This window comes from Pagrus pagrus (assembly GCF_965226575.1).
Source record: "Pagrus pagrus genome assembly, chromosome: 2".
Lineage (NCBI taxonomy): Eukaryota > Metazoa > Chordata > Actinopteri > Spariformes > Sparidae > Pagrus > Pagrus pagrus.
In genome coordinates this window covers 12,862,441-12,883,129 of record NC_140186.1, presented here as the reverse complement: position 1 = coordinate 12,883,129, position 20,689 = coordinate 12,862,441, and the positions used below count along the sequence as shown (strand labels likewise).

Sequence of the window (20,689 nt, the reverse complement as noted above, 5' to 3'; positions counted from 1 at the left end):
ATATCAATAAGCTACGTGAGAAAGAAGACCACCTTACTTGATCCACCAACTGGACGCAAACTAAATCATTTTCATAGATTCATAAAAACAGAGGCAATTTCACGAGAGCATTTTTGTGTTTGTTTTGCCATAAGAGGCTCAGAGAAAGGAGAAGGAGAGCTTGTTTTCTCCAGTACAGTCACTCAGACCAAGCTGAGTGGACAGCAGCTGTCCAGTGAGATGGATGTCTGCTCACTACGAGGGCTGAGAATCTGCTGACAGAGCGTCCTGCTCTGTTACCAGAGAGACGGGCAATGGGGAAGCACGCAACACAAACATACAGCAAATAGTACTAAATAAAAAAACGTTAGTACGGAACAAGCTATCCCATGTTTGACAATATTTTTGGAGAGTCAAGACATTGTGGCAAACCACAGAAAACGGCTGTTGTTCCACATGTCTACAGTAAAAATGAGTATTGTGTTGCTGAACTCTGTGCCGACACTAAAAGTTTTGAAACATACAGAAGAACTTTTTCGTGTTGGAATTCCTTTAAATAAAAGGCTTTTAGGAGAAGTTTAGGACTGCTGATTAATATCTCCTACTGCACCGTAACTGTACTGTGACAGTTTTTCTTTATTATTAGTGATTTAGCAACGAGACTTTGAAGCTTCAATCTTCGAGAGATGTTTCTTTGGAAACAACGACATCCCCTTCAAAGACAGCTGCCCTGAGAAAGATGGTAGAGAGAGCGCATATATATCAAAAAACTACTATAGGTGCAATATAGTGTTTGTCTAAAATATAGTCTTAGTGTTTATTTACCTGGCGCACTCTAATCTGGAGAAAATATAGTGGAAGCCTTAAACGAGTCCCTTTAAATGGAATAAAATTCACAGTTCATGTTGATTAGATGTTTTTTACATCAGACAATCTGGAAAAGGGATTTTGTACGAGACTGCACGTTGTCATATGTGACTTTCCATTAACCTTATTTTTTCGTCTCCAGTCTTCAGTTTTACTCTTTTGACAAAGTCAAATGCGTAAAAAACTATTTCACTGAGTCCGTCTTCAGGTCAGACGATTAATCTGTGCCGACGTGTGTAATATTGAGTAATGAGCCGAGAATTTCTAGATTGGCGTCCAACTTCTATTTTCTGTTTTTTTCTCTCTGCAGTCAAACTGTGTAATTAGTTTGATGTGTTCTGCGTGTGCCTGCGTCTGTGGTCAGTCCAGTGATGAACACTGACATTTCCAGGCACTCCTGTCTGAATGTCTTCTGAGGAAGAGGTGGGGTTCAGAGAGATGCGCCCATGGATCAATGCCACCACCCACCCATTTCTCATTCAGCTTCGGCTGAATGAGAAAGATTACAGCAATCACTTGGGCACACAGCAGATAGGGCTGACAGAGTGTGTGTGCGCTCTCTGGACACGATGCATTCAGGTGTGAAAGGCAAACAAGGCTGCGCCACAAATACTAAACAAAGACAAAAGGCCTTTGTGAGAGACAGCATCACATCAATAAACACTTCTCAAAACTATGAATCAACACTTTTCATGTTGGTTTGTTTGCATACACGTTTGCTTTATAGGCTAACTTATCTTTAACTCCACATATATCTGTTTGTGTGTGCTCAGAGGGACGGACATCTTGCCCTTGCTCCTACAAACTTCTGCAAAATTAATCTAATTTAAGCTAATGTATTTTTGTTTATTGCAAAGTGCTTTACTGTACGCTGCAACAGTATTTTAAAAAGTGCTTTATTAAAAAAAAAGTTTTACTTGATTTATGCTGAGACGTTTGGAATTGGGTGGCTGTTTGTATTTGTTAAGAGAAATAAACAAATCAATATTTGGCCACTTTGGGAATTAAAGGGGTTGCCATATAGTGTGTTGATCATTAAACTGTAACTTTTGATTCCTGAGGAACTCATTCTAACATGAAAAATCAATACAGCTTAACCGGCCTGCTGGAGCCACTCTGCTGTTATACAATGAGGTGTTGATTACTGAAAAGAACAGGTGTCAGGGTAACGTGCAGTGAGTCACTATTTAGGGTATACATTTATGGCACTTTCCATAACATTTACATGTGTGAGTGTGTGTGTGATGAGTAAACCTCACCAGGTCTGTCTTGGGCATGTCCTGGTAGTCAGACGAGTAGTACGTTGCTGTTTTCCCAAAGCCATTGTCGCCAGCAGCCTTCGGTGGCTGAGCATGCTGTCGGTATGTCGCGCTCTTTGGAGTCCAGCAGAAGAGGGTGATAGATTCACGAACACAGCGCTCAATGTCAATTTCTGTGCAACAAAAAGGAACAGGAGGAACATTTTAAATTTAGACTTGTCGGTGTTGAAGTTGGAGAGCCTATGAGCAAAGTCGTGAACAACAGAGTAGCCATCATACTGTATTGCTTGCTTCATTCATGTTTTGGAAATGATAATGCACAAATAAAATTGACTTGACTTGATTTGAAAAAAATATGTTTTTTGGTTGTTCATTTTCTGTTTATGTTACTTTCCATTTTCCATGTCTATGTCTTTTTCCTACTCACTTGTATTCCATTAGTTAATCACTCTCAAGTCTAGCTAGCTGAAACCATGCAAACCATGCTAGCTGTTCTGTGGGGTTTTACTTTGACACAGTGGTGCTTTGCTTAACGTCAGCATGCTTACTTGCTAACAATGACAATGCTAACACTTAGCAGGTATAATGTTTGATTAATCACCATCTTAATGAAGCATGCTAACAATTGCGAGGTAGCACGAAACACAAATGACAGCTGAGGTTGGTAGTTCAATCCTTTGTAGCAAATTTGTGAAGAACAAATGAAAAAGTGTTGGACAAATAAACATTTTGACCTGATGGTGACACTAGATGAAAACTCAGAGGATCACCAAAATTATAACAATTAATCCTGAGGGGAAAATGACTGCACCAATTCAATGGCAATCCATTCAAGTTTAATACACAGAAGCAAAAAAAAGGACGGTTTTCTACTAATCTCTCAATTTTCAATTACGGCTGATAACAGTTTACTTCAATAAATTATTCAAAGTCTGTCTGAGAAAATGAATGAATGAAAACATTGAGTGTAAAGCATGCAAATTAAAAAAAAAAAAATGTGATTCCCTCCCTTGAATCACACATAATTCATAAGAGATTATGTAAATGTAGTGTGGGAGGTTGAGTTGCAGAAGTGAGCAGCTTGACCTTGGCATTTTGCTGCCATTAATAATCTTAAGTAGTCATCCAGCAGTGCCAGTGGCTCTCTAAGATAATAACTGCCCATCGTTTAGCGGCTGTCCCTCATCTGAGCTCCAGCCCCAAAATGGGTTTATAGTGCAAAGTAAAATTTCTTCTCTTCTCCCTTAATGCCTCTCCAGCAGTATCCATGCTTCTCCTGGTTCTCGCGTCGAGAATAGAGCGGATTAGGGAACAGGGACTCACTGGATTAGCCGAGGATTTGGGTATATTAGGAATTCTTTCCTTCACAGTCTTTCACACTGACAGCCTCTCGCTTTCACTCCCCTTTTTTTTGTGGATAATAACCAAGTCTGGCTAATGAGTGCTCCTTGGTTTGACCTGCACCTGGCCGGGGCTCAAGCGAAATTATATAGAAGATGTATCTTTCTCCCCATCCGTCCCACAGCGGCATCAAGGTTAGGGGGTTGTCAGCTCTCAGGGGCTGGGACCTCACAGACTCGGTTACAAGGTTCATTCCAGTGAGAAACACACTGGTGGTCTGAGATTCCTCACAGACAGGCTCACAGGCAGTTCAGGGAAACACATTTTCCCTCCCTAGGGCGACGAATGTTGCATGCAATCACTCCTCCTGCTAAAAGAGGCAGGAATGAGGAAGAGGAGATTGATAGCGGTTTAAACAAGCCCTGGGCTCAGCTGGGCATTCCAAGGCAGCCAATTCCGTTAAGGAGCAATTTTTCTTCTTAGTCAGACAAAATTACATTTTAGTAATTATGTATAGGCGCTGATTGTGGGCTGTGATTTGCTGCCACAAATAGTAGAATAGTATGATTAGTTAAGAGCAACTCGAGGGCTTTGTGGAATTGGATTGTGGTACGGAGGAAGATCGACCTGACAATAATGGAAAGAAGAGATAATGGAAGCAAAATAAATAGCTGATGCATTTTAATGTTTCAACCTTTGATATAACAAACACGCCATGAAAATTACTCATGATTAGATTACAAAGCTGGCCATCAGTACTCTTGACAATCCCATCTCCCCCTTTGTTGAATACCTTTTTCATCGTAAACCGTGATGACACTGATGATACTTGGTGGATTATGCATGCTGTTGAAGGCGTATTCCAATGATTGCTTGTTTTTATTTTCAGCATGGCTTTAAAGGATGCATGTGTTATTCATGGAAAACCATGTTAAGTTGCCATAATTAGTCTCCACTTAACACTGCTCTTTCAGTCATCAATCAATGCCCGCAGCTTTCATTTATCCCACATCTCATTCCGAACTGGGATTATCCGATATCGACGGGTTGGTGCCGTTCCCAGAACATCATAATTGACAATTGACTGTTGTGATGTCATAGCTGTGTGCCTCGTCTTGCTGCAGGACAATCATTTTAACTTGTGAAAAAGTGACAAACTCCACATTAGGCGCAAGTCATTGTGACTAGATGGGTAAGTACAGAATTCTCACCTAGGAGGCTGGGGTTCATGTCCGAGTTTGGATCATACTGTTATACTGTTGACTATTTTTTACACCAAGTTCACTTATTAATCCCCCATTTTTCTGTTTTCTATCCCAGTTTGGTTGGGTTAAGGCAACAAAAATAATTGGTTAAGTTTAACAAAAGGTGGTTTGGGATAAAATACACCCCGCTACAATATTAACCACGTGATAGAAAGGATAGCTTCTCCCACGTGCATATTTAGTTTCAAAGCTATGACATTATCGTACAAACTAGAACCACCACATTGTGGTTGTATGACTCTGTGCACCAGTCACGTTGCTGTTCCTGAGTTATGGTGTCAAATAATGGCCAGAACATGTTTGCAGAATATTAAGACGTCACAGTAAACTGACCTTTGACCTTTTTGATAGAAAATGTCATCACTTCATTTTCGTCATCATTTGCGTAAAACATTTTTGTCATACTTATCATATAAAATTGTTGAGTGATGTGTTTGTGAGGTCACAGTGACCTTTGACCACTCAAATCTGACCTACTTCCTTAATGTTTGATCTTTTTTTGTTTTTTTTTAATGAACACAGATTATAGGAGAGCTGTAGAGGTGTCTAACCTGTTGGGATTATACTAAGTACTAACATGCATGCTTATACCAGGCCGCATTTAAAGAATATGCACATAAACCATGATAGTGGCTTTAAACAACAAAAGAAACAAGTCCATTACACTCGTGCTGACAAATAGAGACCATCTCGTGATGGGATGACACCAGCCATAATGTCCATACTAGTTCCTAACCTATTACTTCCAGCAACCTTCAAACTCGGCCTTCATTTTGACCTCAACTACACACCTGCAATGTTTCTTCTTCAGCGGTAGTTCTTGCTACAGAATGTGACTCCAGGACCACATAATGCCATAATGACACACACGGACGGTCACACGCACACACACACACACACATACACACAGACTGACAAGGTGAAAACAATAACAGCCACGATGTCGCGGCTGGTAAAAAAAAACATTTTAGTTATGCATGCCTGATCCCTGATGATGTGGCCAAATGATCAAGATGCACGCTGCACAGATGCACCAGCAACAATGGAGGGGACCAGTGACTTTGTCAAAGCATTGTCTTTTTATTATAATAGTAGAAAATGTTATTATAATATAATAATATATTATAATAATCATTATTGTCGACAAGAGATATAAATCTGTCTCTTTTTTAATCAGTTTAGGACAAATGTATTCTGTATATTCAGTCATACAGAGTTAATAACCATCGGACACATTGTACATGTACGAAACATACACTTACTTCCATTACAGATTGCATTTTTAAAGTTTAGAATTAATTTCTAACATACGTACATATGTATGTACATATGAACATATCATCAAGCACTGTCACTCTCACTTTGAAAATAAAACCTGCATGCTGTTTTATGCTTTATATATTTATTTTTTCACATTCTTGTGAACACAAACGTCCTGTGTATTCTTTCCCTTTATTTGTCCAGCACTGTTGTCCGGTTATGGCATTCCTATGTAAGAGAGCAATTAAAAAAACTGAAATATGTGTACAAATACTTGGTCAATAAAAGCTGATTCTAATTCTGAAATACAATTTTAGACGTTCCCTTTGCCCAAGTAGTTTATTGCGTTCGTGAGGATATTTTTGTCTGCTTGTTTTTTGTTTTCTCGCATGAAATTGTAAACAGAGCAGCCTGTCAGTCATCCAAATGTGTTGGTTGCACACTGGAACCACTCAGACGAACTACAAGACAGCATTATTAATTTAATTTTACAGTTCTCAATGTCATAACACCCTCAGTCAGTCATCTCAAATGAGAACTTCTGCTCCCCTAAGGTCCAAGTATTTTTTAGATGTTGCTTAACTGAAGCCAGATCAATAATTTTCAGAACCCAATGGATATTATCCAAGTTGCTTGTGATAGGATTTAATCTTACTTCATTTGTACTCTCATTTTAAGGCTCCACATCAGACTATCAGCCAAATCCCTAAATGTAAATGCAAATACGCCATGCCCGATTTGTCAAACACTCCCAACACTAAACCTTCAACATCAATGTCCTACCTCCCCTTCTGCTAGTGTTATCTAGGTGTCCCTGTATGCAACACTGCCTCGAGCACTTCCAAGCAGCTCGTGGTTGTTTTTCTCAGAAGTAAACGTTTATAACTAGAGCTCATCAGTTCTGTGCCCAGCTCTGCTCACTGAGACAGATGCTAATGTCCCGTGAAGGCAAATGCCGCTGCATCATCAGTAAACACACGGTTCCTGTCAGCCGGAGAGCCTCTCTGGTCCATTGTGAATCAATGAAGTCTCCAAACAAGAGAAAGTTATAGATTGCCCGGGGCTACAAGACTAAGCAAATGGGAATCACAAAATGAGATTAATTGCTATCAAATGGCAAGCTGAGATGTATTGCTGGCTTCAAGGCAAAATGTTGCAGCACAGGTCTCACCTGTTATACATTTAATTTTATATCAGAGTCTGATATACTGACTGTCATATCATTCACAAAACTGTAAATAATTCAGCAATATTTCAGTCTTTTGTTACCGCCTGTGGAGTCAGGATGACTTTAGTAACATTTGTGTGAAGAGCAGTTTGCTGAGTTACAGTGCACGTATCTTAACAGACATATTGGCAGTTTGGGGAATCAGCGTATGAACATGACCTCATAGTCTGTATCGCTTCCTTTAAATCTGGACCCCTCTTCTTCAAAGAAATATCGGCAACTATAGACTTCACAGTGCTATGTGTAATAGGCTTGTCACTGAGAATTATTGTCACTGGCCCCATTTACTGCCTAGAAGGAGGGAAAGAGAGTGTGTGTGTGTGTCTGAATCATTTAAGAGCCACTGTCCTGCAACGTTATCTTGACTGTTAACTTTTAGTCCGACAGTTTGCAGGCAGGAATAGAGAGAGAGAGAGCAGACTTTTCTTTTTTATTTCGCAACTAAATGTCACGCCTACTTATGCGTCTTTCAAAGTTCAGCTCTTTCTGGTAACCTTAGATTAAGTCAAAATGTATAATGCATAATCCTTTTTAGCACTGACACAGCCGTCACCAGTAGAAAGAAAAAAAAAAAAGAGGCTTCCATCATGCACAGGCTAAAATTAGCAGAAATGTCAATGATGATGTGTACCTCACATGGTGCAAAGTGGGAAAAGATGCGCTCCAACAGAACGACTCGGTTTGAAAGTGCAACTGCTAGTTTTTAACGCAAGCACAGTGTTAACACGTTACAATCAGTTGTGTCCTGAATGTTTTGAGCATGATTCAGAGACAATCTTTTTCTCTTTGATTCCTTTTTCCTTGCATGCCGCATAAACTAAATTGAGTGTATTTTTCTTCTTTTATGGTGGCCAGCCAGCAACAGGGTATGTTTTTCTGGCTTCCCACATGCCGTTCCTGTGGTTACAAGCACGTGGAGCATGTGGAGTCTACTCTGAAACAAATGAAGGTGAGCCTCAGTTGTATGAGGACATCAATTCTGCACGGCTGATGGCAGAAAGGAGCAGGTGCGGACCACAAATCATAGGTTATCTACTATAACTCAAGTCCGTGTGTGTGTGTGTGTGTGTGTGTGTGTCTACTACATCAATGTATTTAAGGCAGAGCACATACAGACTACCCTCAGAAGCATTGCTTCTAACCGAGGCTGACAAGATCTATTAGAAAATGATATAACTTAGTTTTTAAACAAGGCTTAACATTTTTTTAATTTAAGGTTCTATGCATTGCATCAGATGCTCTGCATGATATATTGATTTTTAGCATTGAACTGTAAAGAAGGGTGATATAGAGAGTCTACAGACATCCTAGCAGCTCTGTGAAGCTGCACTTGGTAGCACTGTGAGCTAACAGTATGTTCACCATGACAATGCTAGCATGCTGCTGTTTCTTAAATGTAATGGGCAACATGTTCACCATATTATATACCCCATTCACACTTCGCCACAAAACCATTAACACCCACTAACATCTGGTTTTTGTCTTCAGTGGGAAAAGGGTACAATCGGCATTCATTCCTGAGTCAAAATGACTGTAGCGGTTATGGCTAGTGACGGAAACATGACACCTGGGTGGACATGGGCTAATTTTCACCTCTTTTCTGGTGCAATGCTATGACGCATGTCGAAGTTAAGGGGACTGGTGCATTCGAACTTTTCCATCCACAAATATCATTCAGTGGGTGCAGAGTTTGATGTACAAGATATGTAAATTAACACTGTATCTCCATGTTGCTATCTACTGTTCCCTTTTAACGGCACATTTGCGACAAACATGACACACCAGAAAAAAAAATGGCAATGGAAAAGGAGTCAGTCACCTATGCATATACGCATTAGATTTGATTGTATTGCGATGGCATGTTGCCATGCTGACATTTGTCATTTAGCACTGAACATAAAGTACAGCTGAGTCGACAGAAAAAGGCACTCGTTTTGCAAGAATTTGGTCATAAACTATCTAAATTTGGACTGATGATGGTGCCAGTAGAAAAGTCAGGGATTCACTAAAGTCAGTAGGGTTCATCCTCTGGGAACTATAAATGTATTTAAGATATCCCATGGAAATCCATCAACTAGCTGTTGGGATCTTATAATCTGGACCATCGTGGGGAAACAGGCACTGGACAGACCAACTCTCTAAAAAAAAACAAAAACAAACAGTGTGCACTCCAGGCCAATAAGCCCACAGTAGTTAGACCTCCTCTGTTGTTTGGTGAAGGTGATAAGTACTGTGCTTAACTGTGTGATATTCATTTGGATTAAGCAGTCAGTCTCTGTAACAAGTTATATAAAATCTTGAGTGTGAACCAGAACTTGGCTGGAAGCTAAAGTAAACAAGTCCCGTTCGAGGTCAGGCTGCAGCCCAGAATTCATCCTAATATAGTTTAGAGAAAGTGCCAGATACTACACTGTAACTACCCAGGTATACACAAGCTGCGATAATGAGGCTGGCAATGATATACAGAAACGAGCTGGCAGCAGTAGCCACTCTCAGGAAAACATGCCAAAGAAGCTGACTGCAGCTCTAGGCCAACATATTTTACCTTTATAAGGAGAACTGGCTCTCCTCTTCCCTTCCGCCTCATCACATGAATCTGTTGGACTTGGGCAGTAAAACACAGTGAAGTATGGCAACACTGAATTGAGGCAGAAGGGGAGGCTGCTGTTGGCCTTAGTTTGCAGAGTGCTCCAGCGGCCCCGTTTGGACAAATCGTCCCTGTCTCTGTTAGTTTAAAAACCCCAATGTCATTCTGCCTTTCAGTAGGAAAAAAAGAGGGCTAAGCAGCGTTTGGAAATAGAGTTTTAAAGTGAAATTCTTTGAGATATCCCCCAGGCGAGAGGTACATTCTGAAGACATACATTATGAATGCCGCACTCGGATTTTATGTCACCGATGCTTTGCTGAAGTAATCGCTTTGTGCATCTGAAAAGGAGCAGTAAAGAGGGCACGCATTAAGAGACACTGTTAGGAATCTTCACTCCGGGTGGCATATGCAGCCGACAAAACCATCAAAGTCCCTCGGGCAAAGTGTCACTGTCTTCCTATAGCGCATTACAAACTTTGCACTGGGAGTCAGTCTGTTAAAAGACCTCAACAAAACACATTCAATCATCAGAGCAAAGCTAATAAGTATGCATTCCCATCAAGCTGGTGTGATTAGAATCAAGCCACTGAATTCCCCCTTGATTTGTCGGCCCTCCTCCTGTGTCTTTTTCGAAAAAGAGGAGGCAGAATGAATCCTTTTGCCTGTAATGCACTGAGGCCTGTAGGGATTAACAACCATATCGCATAGTTTAAAGACTATATTTCAATATTTGCCACCCATACGCCCACCTCCAACACCTCATTTTTGCACTGCGGTGTGACATGTCACTTGTAATGGTGTATTGAGAGTTTAAAGAGCTGTGATTTACAATGCGTGTCATTATCCGTATTGAAAAAGTAAAACACATGCAGGTGTATCACGTGTGATGCTTCTACACGGATTTTCTCACCCCGCTTTTTCCTGCCAGTGCCATTTCATACCACATACCTCCTTCAGCCTGTGTGGCGTCGGTTTTTAAGACAAATCTCAGTATCTATTTTATTGTGCTTCAGGCAGCCTACTAGCCTCACATCCCCAAGCTAACCCTTGACTTTATTTATTTACAACTATCTCCTTTCCTTGCATGCGTAATCCTGCATTTGTGGCTCGTAGTGCCACTTCATCTCTCTGGCTCATATCGTCGAGTGGCTAAACAGTCCACACAGACTGAAGATGGAGTTAGAGCTCTGAAGGAAAAATGATAAATGATGGGAATGCTGGAAAACCACAAAGGTTGTGATCGCTGCGGCAAACAATTCCCAGGGTGCGGCGGGTTGACTGTTCGACAGATGCAGAGCAGAGTGGGGCAAGCCTAGAGCACATCAAGGAGGGAGTATGTCTGTGTAGGAGCGCAGAGCTGTCGGCTTTGAGGATATCATTAACTCAAACACATCAGCACACATTAGTACTCGGAGGAATGAAAAACAGCCTCCTGCAAAACGCCAGTTGCTGATACAGATGGACAACCTTCGAGTCAGGTTTTCACTTGTTTACAAATGTAGAGGTGCTACAGCTTCATGCACACAGACAATTTAAGCAGCATCTTGTAACTTTTTTTTTTATGTTAAAGTAACAGCTTCGAAATAAATTTGATGGTACAGTGTCTTGTAACAGGGTGAGTGGTGTCTCTGCCTCAGCCACTCTGCACTATGTAACTTCAGTAAGAGGGTAGGATCAGTGTTACACACGTTTACTCCAAGATACAAGTCTTCAACACGACACTGTTATGATGTAATGAGTTTTGTTTGTAGTTAGCACCTAACGTCTGACAAATTGTTACAGAAAGCTTGGATTCATATTTACGACAGTGGCCAGAAACTTAACTTTACATACATAATTTTGCTTTAAATCATGAAAGATGCTGTTAGCTTCTTGTTATAATCAAATAACATTTGGGATAAATGGACAAAGATGTAAACACCAGCTCATGCTCCTACCTGGCAGGTCAGAGAAGAGCAGGATGCACTCATTGAAGCCATTAGCCAGGAGACGGTCCCTGAGCTGCTGCAATATGGCCACGCCGATACAGAAGGGGAACGAGGAGTTACCCAGCAGCAGTGTGTCCCACAGGTGGAAGATCTTGTGCAGTGGGAACACATCTGTACAGAAATAAATACAACAAAGGAGAGATTTTACAAAATGACTGAATGCCTGAAAAGACAAATCCCTCGAGGGATGCACAATGGGCTCCTGCGAGCAGGACAATGGCTTGCAACATGCACACAGTGCGAAATGTGGACTCAGTTAGGATATAATGAGTATGATTTGCATGTGTATAGAGCATTTACTTAACATGGCTCTATGGCTTTAAAATGGGAAGCTCACTAAGCAACAATGTGCATTGGCGAGGTTTGCCTGGAGGCATAGTTTGATGAGGGGGAGGCAGCTGGGAAAATGTTTCTAGGTGGGTGTTGTTGTGGAAAAATGACAGGAGGAACATCAGGGGGCTAAGAAGCTTTAGAGCAGGGAACCTGCACAGGTTCTTTCAAGCCAAATAAAACCACATCCTGACGATGTGTCCCACTGCAGTTAGTATTTTACACATATTACGCGCAGTATTCGAAAATTTAATGCTTCCTTCCTGTTGAGATTTATGCAGGAGAACCAATACAGTCCACCTGTTTCTATCATCTCGGGGTTTGTTAAGGGGGATGAAAGGCAGTAGACGTGTGTGGGCAGAGTGTGACTGTAGTGAGGCTGAGGAGAAAATACCTCGGAGGGTCCGCGCCACATTAGCAGTCAGCTGAGCAGACTGGTGCATGTGAGTGACAGGCAGTGTGTGTGCGTGCGCGTGTCTGTGTGTGTGTGTGTGTGTGTGTGTGTGTGGGTGTGTGAGAATGGAAGATGACCCTCCAACCTTGTCTCATATTGGATGGGGGGGCATTAGCAGTCAGAGGGGCACATCTCCTGAATACTGGACTCACACACTGCCTCAGGGGGAGGATAAGGGGTAAAAGGGTCACACCTCACAGTCTTCGTCCCCGAGGTGGCCTGCGTGTGTGTGTGTGTGTGTGTGTGTGTGTGTGTGTGCGTGTGTGTGTTTAGCCAAAGAATAAAACATCCCACTGCAAAGCCCTAAATTAATTCAGCTACAATTAATGTAAATCACAGGTCCTGTCTGCAGAGTAGCCAGGTCCTAATGCAACTATCCAAAAGGCCAAAAGTTATTCAAACAGTTGTACTGTACGATGGAGCTGTACCTAGAAGACACTGAGGTTAATGGCATATAATTTAATTTGTAACAATATTCTGTGACCCCTGCTAACGGCCTCACATTTTAAAGCTCCAAACAGCGCTCTGTGGAAAGATAAAAGTGTAATGCTGCCATCAACAAACAAACCGTATGCTGCTGAGAGCCAGCCAAAATAAACCTTTTATGTACCTCTGCTGCAGCACAGAAGGTGAAATGACTGAAATGCTAATTGGAGTCAATAAACATATTTACATTTCTACTATTAAGCGAGCAAAACCTGCAATCATTGCTGTAATCTGTACCATGTCTCTGTAGGGGTACAAGAAACTCTTTTTGAGACTTTTATTTTCTCAAACCGTATGACTCATAGGTGTCAGAATTAGTCAGTCAAATAGTTAATGATCTCAGCAAGGATCTGAAGTTCCCTTGATTGACTGACGTCCTGTGCAACGTGTAACAGATCCTACATATTTAAAGAGCATTTTTAACTTGCTAAAAAATATCACCATTAAACAATTTTTGACTATAATTGTTTTAATTTTTTCACCAGCTGGCGGGCCAAACGGAAGCATTTGGTGGGCCAACTTCGGCACCCAGGCCCTACAACATATAACAACTGCAGCCATTTAAATCATTTGGCCGTGTTGTTACACCTTAACTGATGCAGATCTTTAACTTAACTTTGCTTTGTTCCCTTTACATGCATATAGCAATAGGGCTGCAATTAACAATCAGTTGATTATTTTCTTAGTTGTTTGGTCTATAAAGTGTCAGGAAATGGTTTAAAAAAATGTTAATCACTGTTTCCTAAAGCCCAAGTTGACACCCCCAAATGTCCTTTGTCCACAAACCAAAGATATTCAGTCATAAATGAGTAAAGAATGTAGAAAATATCAAAATTTAAGAGGCTCAAATCAGAGAATTTGAATTTTCTTTTTACAAAACAAATATCCCAAAAAATGAATCAAAGTTCGCATAATGTTGCTTTAACAACATAGACTTCCTAATTGAATCAACACTCTCACAATACAACTTGATCAGTCTGAACAGAAGTTGAACATTACAAGCTTCACAACACACAGCAGATACTAATATATTATATTATATTATAGTGTTGCTATTTGCTTATTGTGTACAACTCTAGTCCTGTATGTATGAACACAATCTTCTCACTGTGAATAGCTCTGAAAACAGTCATCATGAGGTCCACTAATATTCTTTAGTCATTTTTTTAAAAAAGCTTTAGCATCCACAGTTGCTCTTGAACTTAGATTAAGAAGGCAAAGATTCATGGGTAGGATGTGGTATGCAAATCCAATTTAGGGCACTTAGGGTGATAAAAACAAAGAAGTCTTAAATAAATATTGGTATAAAAAGTTATAAATATACATCACGGCCTCCTCGAGGTGTTCCTGAGGAAGACAAACTTGCCAATAAGTGTTGCATAAGATGCATTTTTATATTGTATTAAATCCATATTTATCAAAGCCTTTTTATTTTTACTATCCTGAAACTGAGCGTCTGGAATTGATTTTGTCTGCCACTTCCTGCCAATGGATCTACACATAATGTATTTTTTCCTTTTTACTATTGCCTCAAAAATCTTTAATGGCCTGCAGGTTCGAATACATTACTCCTGTAATTTCAGCTGACTGTAAAGTCATAACAATGAAATCAATATTGCTCAAATAGCTGTGTAATAACAACCATCCCAACCAGACTTATATACTGTTTTTAATAAAACATCTTTCTAATTCTCTGCATTAATAGTGTTGGTGAGTCATTACTTAGATGCAGAAAATGGTGCAGACCGGCCCACAGGGAGCGCTATAATAAGCCTGTAAAGTCTTGAGCTCAGCTCTGCCACTGTTAAGTCACAGAGACGTGACACTTGGTACAGACATGTGTCTGCATACTAAATACCTTTGCCTTTTAGAAACTACACTATAATGTCCACCATTCGTTTCTGGCTGACATTTAGGATTTGGGGAAAATCTCTCAATACTGTGTCACACACCCGCTCAGCCTGACAAAAATCACAGGTGCATCACATTACATAGGAATTACCTTTCTTAATTTGATTAAAAATGCTTTAAACAGCAGTTGAAGACGTTTTTAGATAATTTGCTTACGTGATTGCACCACACTGAAAAACTCCATTACAACTAGCCTGCATTAAAGAATTACAGTATGGACGATTGGTACCAACATTACAAAATGCATAAGAACGGAAGTTGTGTTTTCACCCATGTCCGTTTGTTTGTTGTTTTTTTGTCAGTGGGATTACACAAAATTACTAAATGATTTCCACAAAACTTGGATGGAGGATGGGTCTAGAATAGACCTCATGCACTTTTGGTGTGGATCCAGATAAAGGGACAAATCCAGGACAGGCCAGTTAGAGCACTTTTTGTATCTTACATTAAAAACCCAGACATATTTAGGTAGCTGGTATCTATGAGTGAGTACAATTTAATGTGGATCCGAATAGAAAACAACATCTAGCCGATTTGAATATGTTTCCATAGAAGGTATTCTTTTATCATCTGCGATACGGTACCAAACAGAGACAGTAACCTTCAGCTACCACCAATGTGCAGCTGAGATAATGGGTATTTTGTTTCTCTTTTTCTCAGCCTATTATTCTTTCACAACACAACGGAGATTGTGATTTCATCTGCACTGTTTTGCTGTCCTAATGGCTGGCTCATACAGATCTGGTGATCTTAAATTATGGTTAATCAGTCACAGGTAGTTTAAAATTTTGAGTGACACAGGGCTGTCAAGGGCTAGTTTTATTATTAGATCTTTACAAGTGTTGCAATAACATGTAAAAGTTGGAGGGACCTTTGTGTCCAGTACTTTTGGATGGTTTAATCTACAACAATGCATCATACATTAATAGATGATCATAAGTTTGACATGTAACATCTCTGAAAAGTAACTACATCTTGTGGTGGACGAAAAAGTGCGATAATTCTTCATATAGTGAGAGTTGATGTATCAAGTGACACAAAATGGAAATCATTTGATAAAAGGAAAGTACCTCAGGATTATATGTATGAACAGTACTTCATTTAATGTTATTAGTTACTTTTCGACACTGATATCTAAAGATTTTAAACTTTGTCAGCTCAGTCAATCAACTGAACCTGAGACATGAATTTGTCATTTGTGTCCGTTGTCGTGAATCTTATTATAGATCATCAATGGCAACAGAGCTCCATCCACTGATGTAGACTACAAGATGTAGATGAAAGCTAAGCGAAGGCTTGAAGGAGAAACCTTGTCTCATCAGCTCAACGGTGGGATTTTTAAATGTATTCAGATAAAATACAAAATGGACATAAAAAAAAAAAGAGGTGCTTCTGACAAGCTGAGCGGTCAAGTCCTTTCTCTTTGGGACTGGAATTAATTAGCAGCTGGAATAAAGGTCACTCAGACAAAAGAAAAGCACGGAAAAGCTCCAGAACGTGTCCATACCGAGGCCACTGACCTTTTCTCTCTTTCACAGATACTCTAATTGAAGCAGACTCAAAATACCCTCTGAAAGTTTTGGATTATGCACAGTATTACATCATATCCACACCGTGTAGAGAGAAAAGCTACTCACGTGTAAACATAGTCAGGAACCACGGAATAGCATACAGCTGTGACAAAAAAAAAAGAGACATAAGATATTAGCACATTTATGAGATAATAGCATTCGTTTAATATTCAGCAACAAATTGCTGAGAGCTTAAATGAAATGAATGAACTGCTTTCCCACTGGAGGCACTTTTTTCTTTAAGAAGAGCAGCACACATGGCTGCACATTTCTACGCCCCCTGAGAAACAGAAACGGCAATAAAAGAGCAAACTGCTGAGTTTGGTTATTAGTCAATGGGGAGAAAGCTAACAATGAATCTCATTACACCAATCTTGTCATCCAACCTTTTTTTCTCTCCAACTTCACTCTCTCCCCTCAACACTTTCCCAGGAGGAAATGCATAAAATTGAAATTAGCGCCCCCGCACACACTCTCACATACTCACACGCACATACACACCATTTACCACCTGTTATAACACCTGCCAAACGCTGGCTACCGTCGCTGGGGCTCTGTAATGTTCAGCAGTGAAAGGGTTCTGGAGCAGCGAGTGCAGGAACACTGGAGCTTATCTCAGCAAGTTAATTGATGGCTAATTGCGGGGGAGCTGGTGACTGTTCAGCAGACCTCTTCTGCGCCCAGGAGTGATGAGCTTGAGAGAGAGAGAGCCACTGCACTCCCAGTCTCGGCCTCAATTTCAGCAGCTCGGCGGCAGGACTGCGAGTCCAGCCAGATTGGATTAGTGTAGGTGTAAATGGCAAACCCAGGAGGGGAGATGTGGCCAAATTGAGAATGGTCTAAATCAAACCACTGGCCACATGCAATCTGACTCTCTGCCGATGGCTTCAGGCATTTCTGGAACTGAGTCCTTGGACGCCACATTTTCAAACACGGCTTGTGGGTTCTGCATTCTTGCACAAGATTTGTCTTTTTATGAAAGACAAACTGCATTAAGCTAGCCATGGTTTGCCTATACGGGAGAATCAAATCCATTTCATACTGGAGTGACATTTGGTCTTTTAGGGCCGATAGTTTTATTACCTCAGTGAAACAACAGTTGAGAGTGTTCTCTGAAGTTCACAGTGAAAAAAAAGGGGATTTATGGCCTGTAAAGTCTAATCACTGGGACTGACATCAAGTATGAAAGCTGTATCAACAAAGCTTGCTCCAATGTTATCCTGGCCTAACAATGAAAACAGGCATACTAAGTCCCCTTTGAAAGGCAAGTCAATGCTGGTAGCACTGTACATGCAGTACATGTCAAGTCAGCATCGTAGGAGCATTGCTTTTTCTTTGAAGAGCCACAATGGGCAAGATACTGAAAGAATCTCAAAGGGACATCTGTTCGAGGTAAACCTTTGTTTAAAAACACAAACAGCACAACAGTTACAGGCAATATTCGTGCAAGAAGTATCTTTCCTCGCGTTCTCTTTTTCCCCTACGCACATTTAAATTATGACAGACGATCAGTAAGCAGCAGCGAAGCTGCAGCATCAGATACTGCAAGGAGAAGGAGGCTTGACTCCTCTATGATAAAGACCCCACTTTTCATCGGGTAATGTCCCAGAGGCTGGTCTACAGGTGACACACATTCATCAGCGCAGTAACTGAAACCCCAGAGAGACGGTAGAGACTTTAACCTTGTCACTGTCTGAGCAGAGCTGGAAAGAGGGAAGCGAAGGGCAGGAGGAGATGGCACAGAGTAAGAGAAATAAGGTAAGCCTGGCAGAGGACAATCATTAAGTGTGCCTAGCAGACATTAGTCGCTGTATAAATCATCGCCAGCGGACTATTGGGAGAACTTGACCCTCGCCACAAATTCTGGAAAGGAGGATGTGGAGCAAAAAAATGTCAATGACAATGAAAAGATATACACTGTGATCTATTGATGGTCAGTTTCTTTGCCCCTGGCGTAGAGCCAGAAAGTGGAATCATGTATTATTAATATCTTTGACGTCCTACTAATGGTAAACCTGCAATAGAAGACAATGTCGTAATACAACTACTGCTGTCTACGTCAATGTGTCAGGGCACTCGCACTCTTGGTAACTTACATCTGGGATGAAGCCAATCTCATTTAGATGGTTGCTTAGCTCTGGGTCATGGAAGGCAATCATTTGGGAGAAGACAGTCAAGTACTCTGGAAAAAACAGGCAAAAGGGCAAAAAGGTTTATAGACAATGTATTGTGTAGCTTAAAAGAAGACAGCGTGCTCGACCAAACAAGACTTTACAGTCAACAGCAAGAGGTAAGGATTGCACAATATGTAAACACACACAAACTTAGCTAATGACTGGATTTAGTAAATCAGTCAGCAAGCAATGAGATCTCATATTTCAGATATGTTGTGTATTCTGTTCATGGAAAAATACGCTGTGTAAATATAGACAGTACAAAACAGGGACCGACTCCATGACGCCACTCAAAGGTTTCTGTAGAGCCACTGTGAAGGTAAGTGTGGTGGCTCCAGCCATCGCCATGTGGCAGTGTCTGACACCACTTAACTCCAAGTTAATCCAAAATAGGGCAAAAAAGTGGAGCGTGGGTAGAGTTGAGACGGGCTGAAGGAAGCCTGGTTGCTGAAAGCCTGTCTCGCATAGCCAGACCTAATTTCACAGAGTTGGAGCTGGAGAAAGGTCAGGCTGCAAAAGGTAATTTCAAAATTTTCTTGATGACTTATTTTTACTTCTGCCAAAATGGTTGTTATTTTACCTGTGTAGATTTGCTGGTTTGTCAGCAGGATTACACAAAAACCACCAAACGGATTTCCATGAAATTTAAATGGAGGATGGGTCTCGGCCCAGTTGCCCCCATTAACTTTTGGTGCGGATTCAATTAAAGGAACTGATCCAGGATTATTTTTTATCACTTGCCAATTGCTAGATAGGGCATTTTTTGACTTCTTTAAAAAAAAAATTCTGAGGGAATAATGCGTTGACCTTGACGAAAAAAAGTTGACTGGTATGTAGAAGAGCGTATAATTGAATGCGGATCCGAGATCTGGTAAGATTAAATTACGGCAAAGCAGTTAAGGGGGGTTTAAAATTTAGAGTGACACAGGGCTATCGAGTTTGATATTAGGTGAGGCCTGATTGAATTAAAGGGGAGTGTTGGGGCTTGGTGGAGGTATGCGCTCTACTGAGTGTCACTCAGTCCCCTTACAGTTGTCATGAACAGGGAAATTAGCGATAGAGATCAAAAGTGTTATTTGTACCAGGCTGTAAACATCTTTATTTCTGCTGTAAGAGAGGGTCTATGGGGGATTCACTCATTTTGGAGCCAACCCCAAGTGGTTATTCAAAGAATTGCAGCTTTCAGGCGTTGGTTTCATCTTTCAGCCCATAGGTTTCCTCCTGAGTGTAATGCTGTGCTAACACCATTCCTCAAACTGTAAGTCATAAAAGGAGTTCGGACCAGACAGATAAACATTAGCGCACTCTCCGGGGTATCTCGCAGTGGAAAAGAAAGGGTAATAGCCGCATTCCCCACAGAGTTCAAGAGGTATATGGTGAAGCTGATTATCAGTCACATAAGAATTGCTTGTGACATTTCTCTGCAGGCTTTTGTGGTTTCATTTGTTTCCCTATCTCTAAATGATGTGGCTCAGCTGCAAACTCCATTAAGACAGACTGAAATTAGTTTTCACAGCTTTGGAACAACATGGAGGCAAAATTTAATCAACATTGAGCTGACGGCCTGATGCTCTGCGCCAGACGATGATAATTTGTTTTTGAACTTAGACGGATGCTCTGACCGTGTTTAATACTTATTACTTAACTTGCAGTGGCAGAAGAATACATAAGCTCAAAAACACTGGATGGCTGGAGTGTATCACGGCAAAGAAAAACGAGTGTTTTATTTGTATGACAATCAGGATAAACAAAAAATTAAGCTAAGAGATCACAATACTTTATTGCTGTGCCAAGCACACACAACAAGTGCTTATTCTAGTATGTCTCACCTTGAATGACGTGAGAGTTGTCCTTCAGGAAAAAGTTGTACAAGTATTTGGGGATGAAGGCAGACATGCAGGCGTATGCCAGGGCTGTGAAGAGTTCGACACAAGTATGAAAGGAAGCCACAAAGAAGAAAAAGGTAGAAATAAAACAGTCAACTAGGGA

At 40.8% G+C, this 20,689-nt stretch overlaps 1 protein-coding gene across 1 annotated transcript in view; it reads right to left on the bottom strand.

The window, feature by feature from the left end:
• Positions 1 to 20,689, bottom strand: part of tbck (TBC1 domain containing kinase) — a 47,948-nt gene that overhangs the window by 18,084 nt on the left and 9,175 nt on the right. Inside the window, exons 19-23 of the mRNA XM_084377495.1 lie at positions 20,530 to 20,613; positions 18,623 to 18,708; positions 16,593 to 16,629; positions 11,724 to 11,885; positions 2,106 to 2,278 (exon numbers count right to left, since the gene is read on the bottom strand). Of these exons, the coding sequence (XP_084233621.1) occupies positions 2,106 to 2,278; positions 11,724 to 11,885; positions 16,593 to 16,629; positions 18,623 to 18,708; positions 20,530 to 20,613 (542 nt within the window). The remainder of the gene's footprint in view (positions 1 to 2,105; positions 2,279 to 11,723; positions 11,886 to 16,592; positions 16,630 to 18,622; positions 18,709 to 20,529; positions 20,614 to 20,689) is intronic.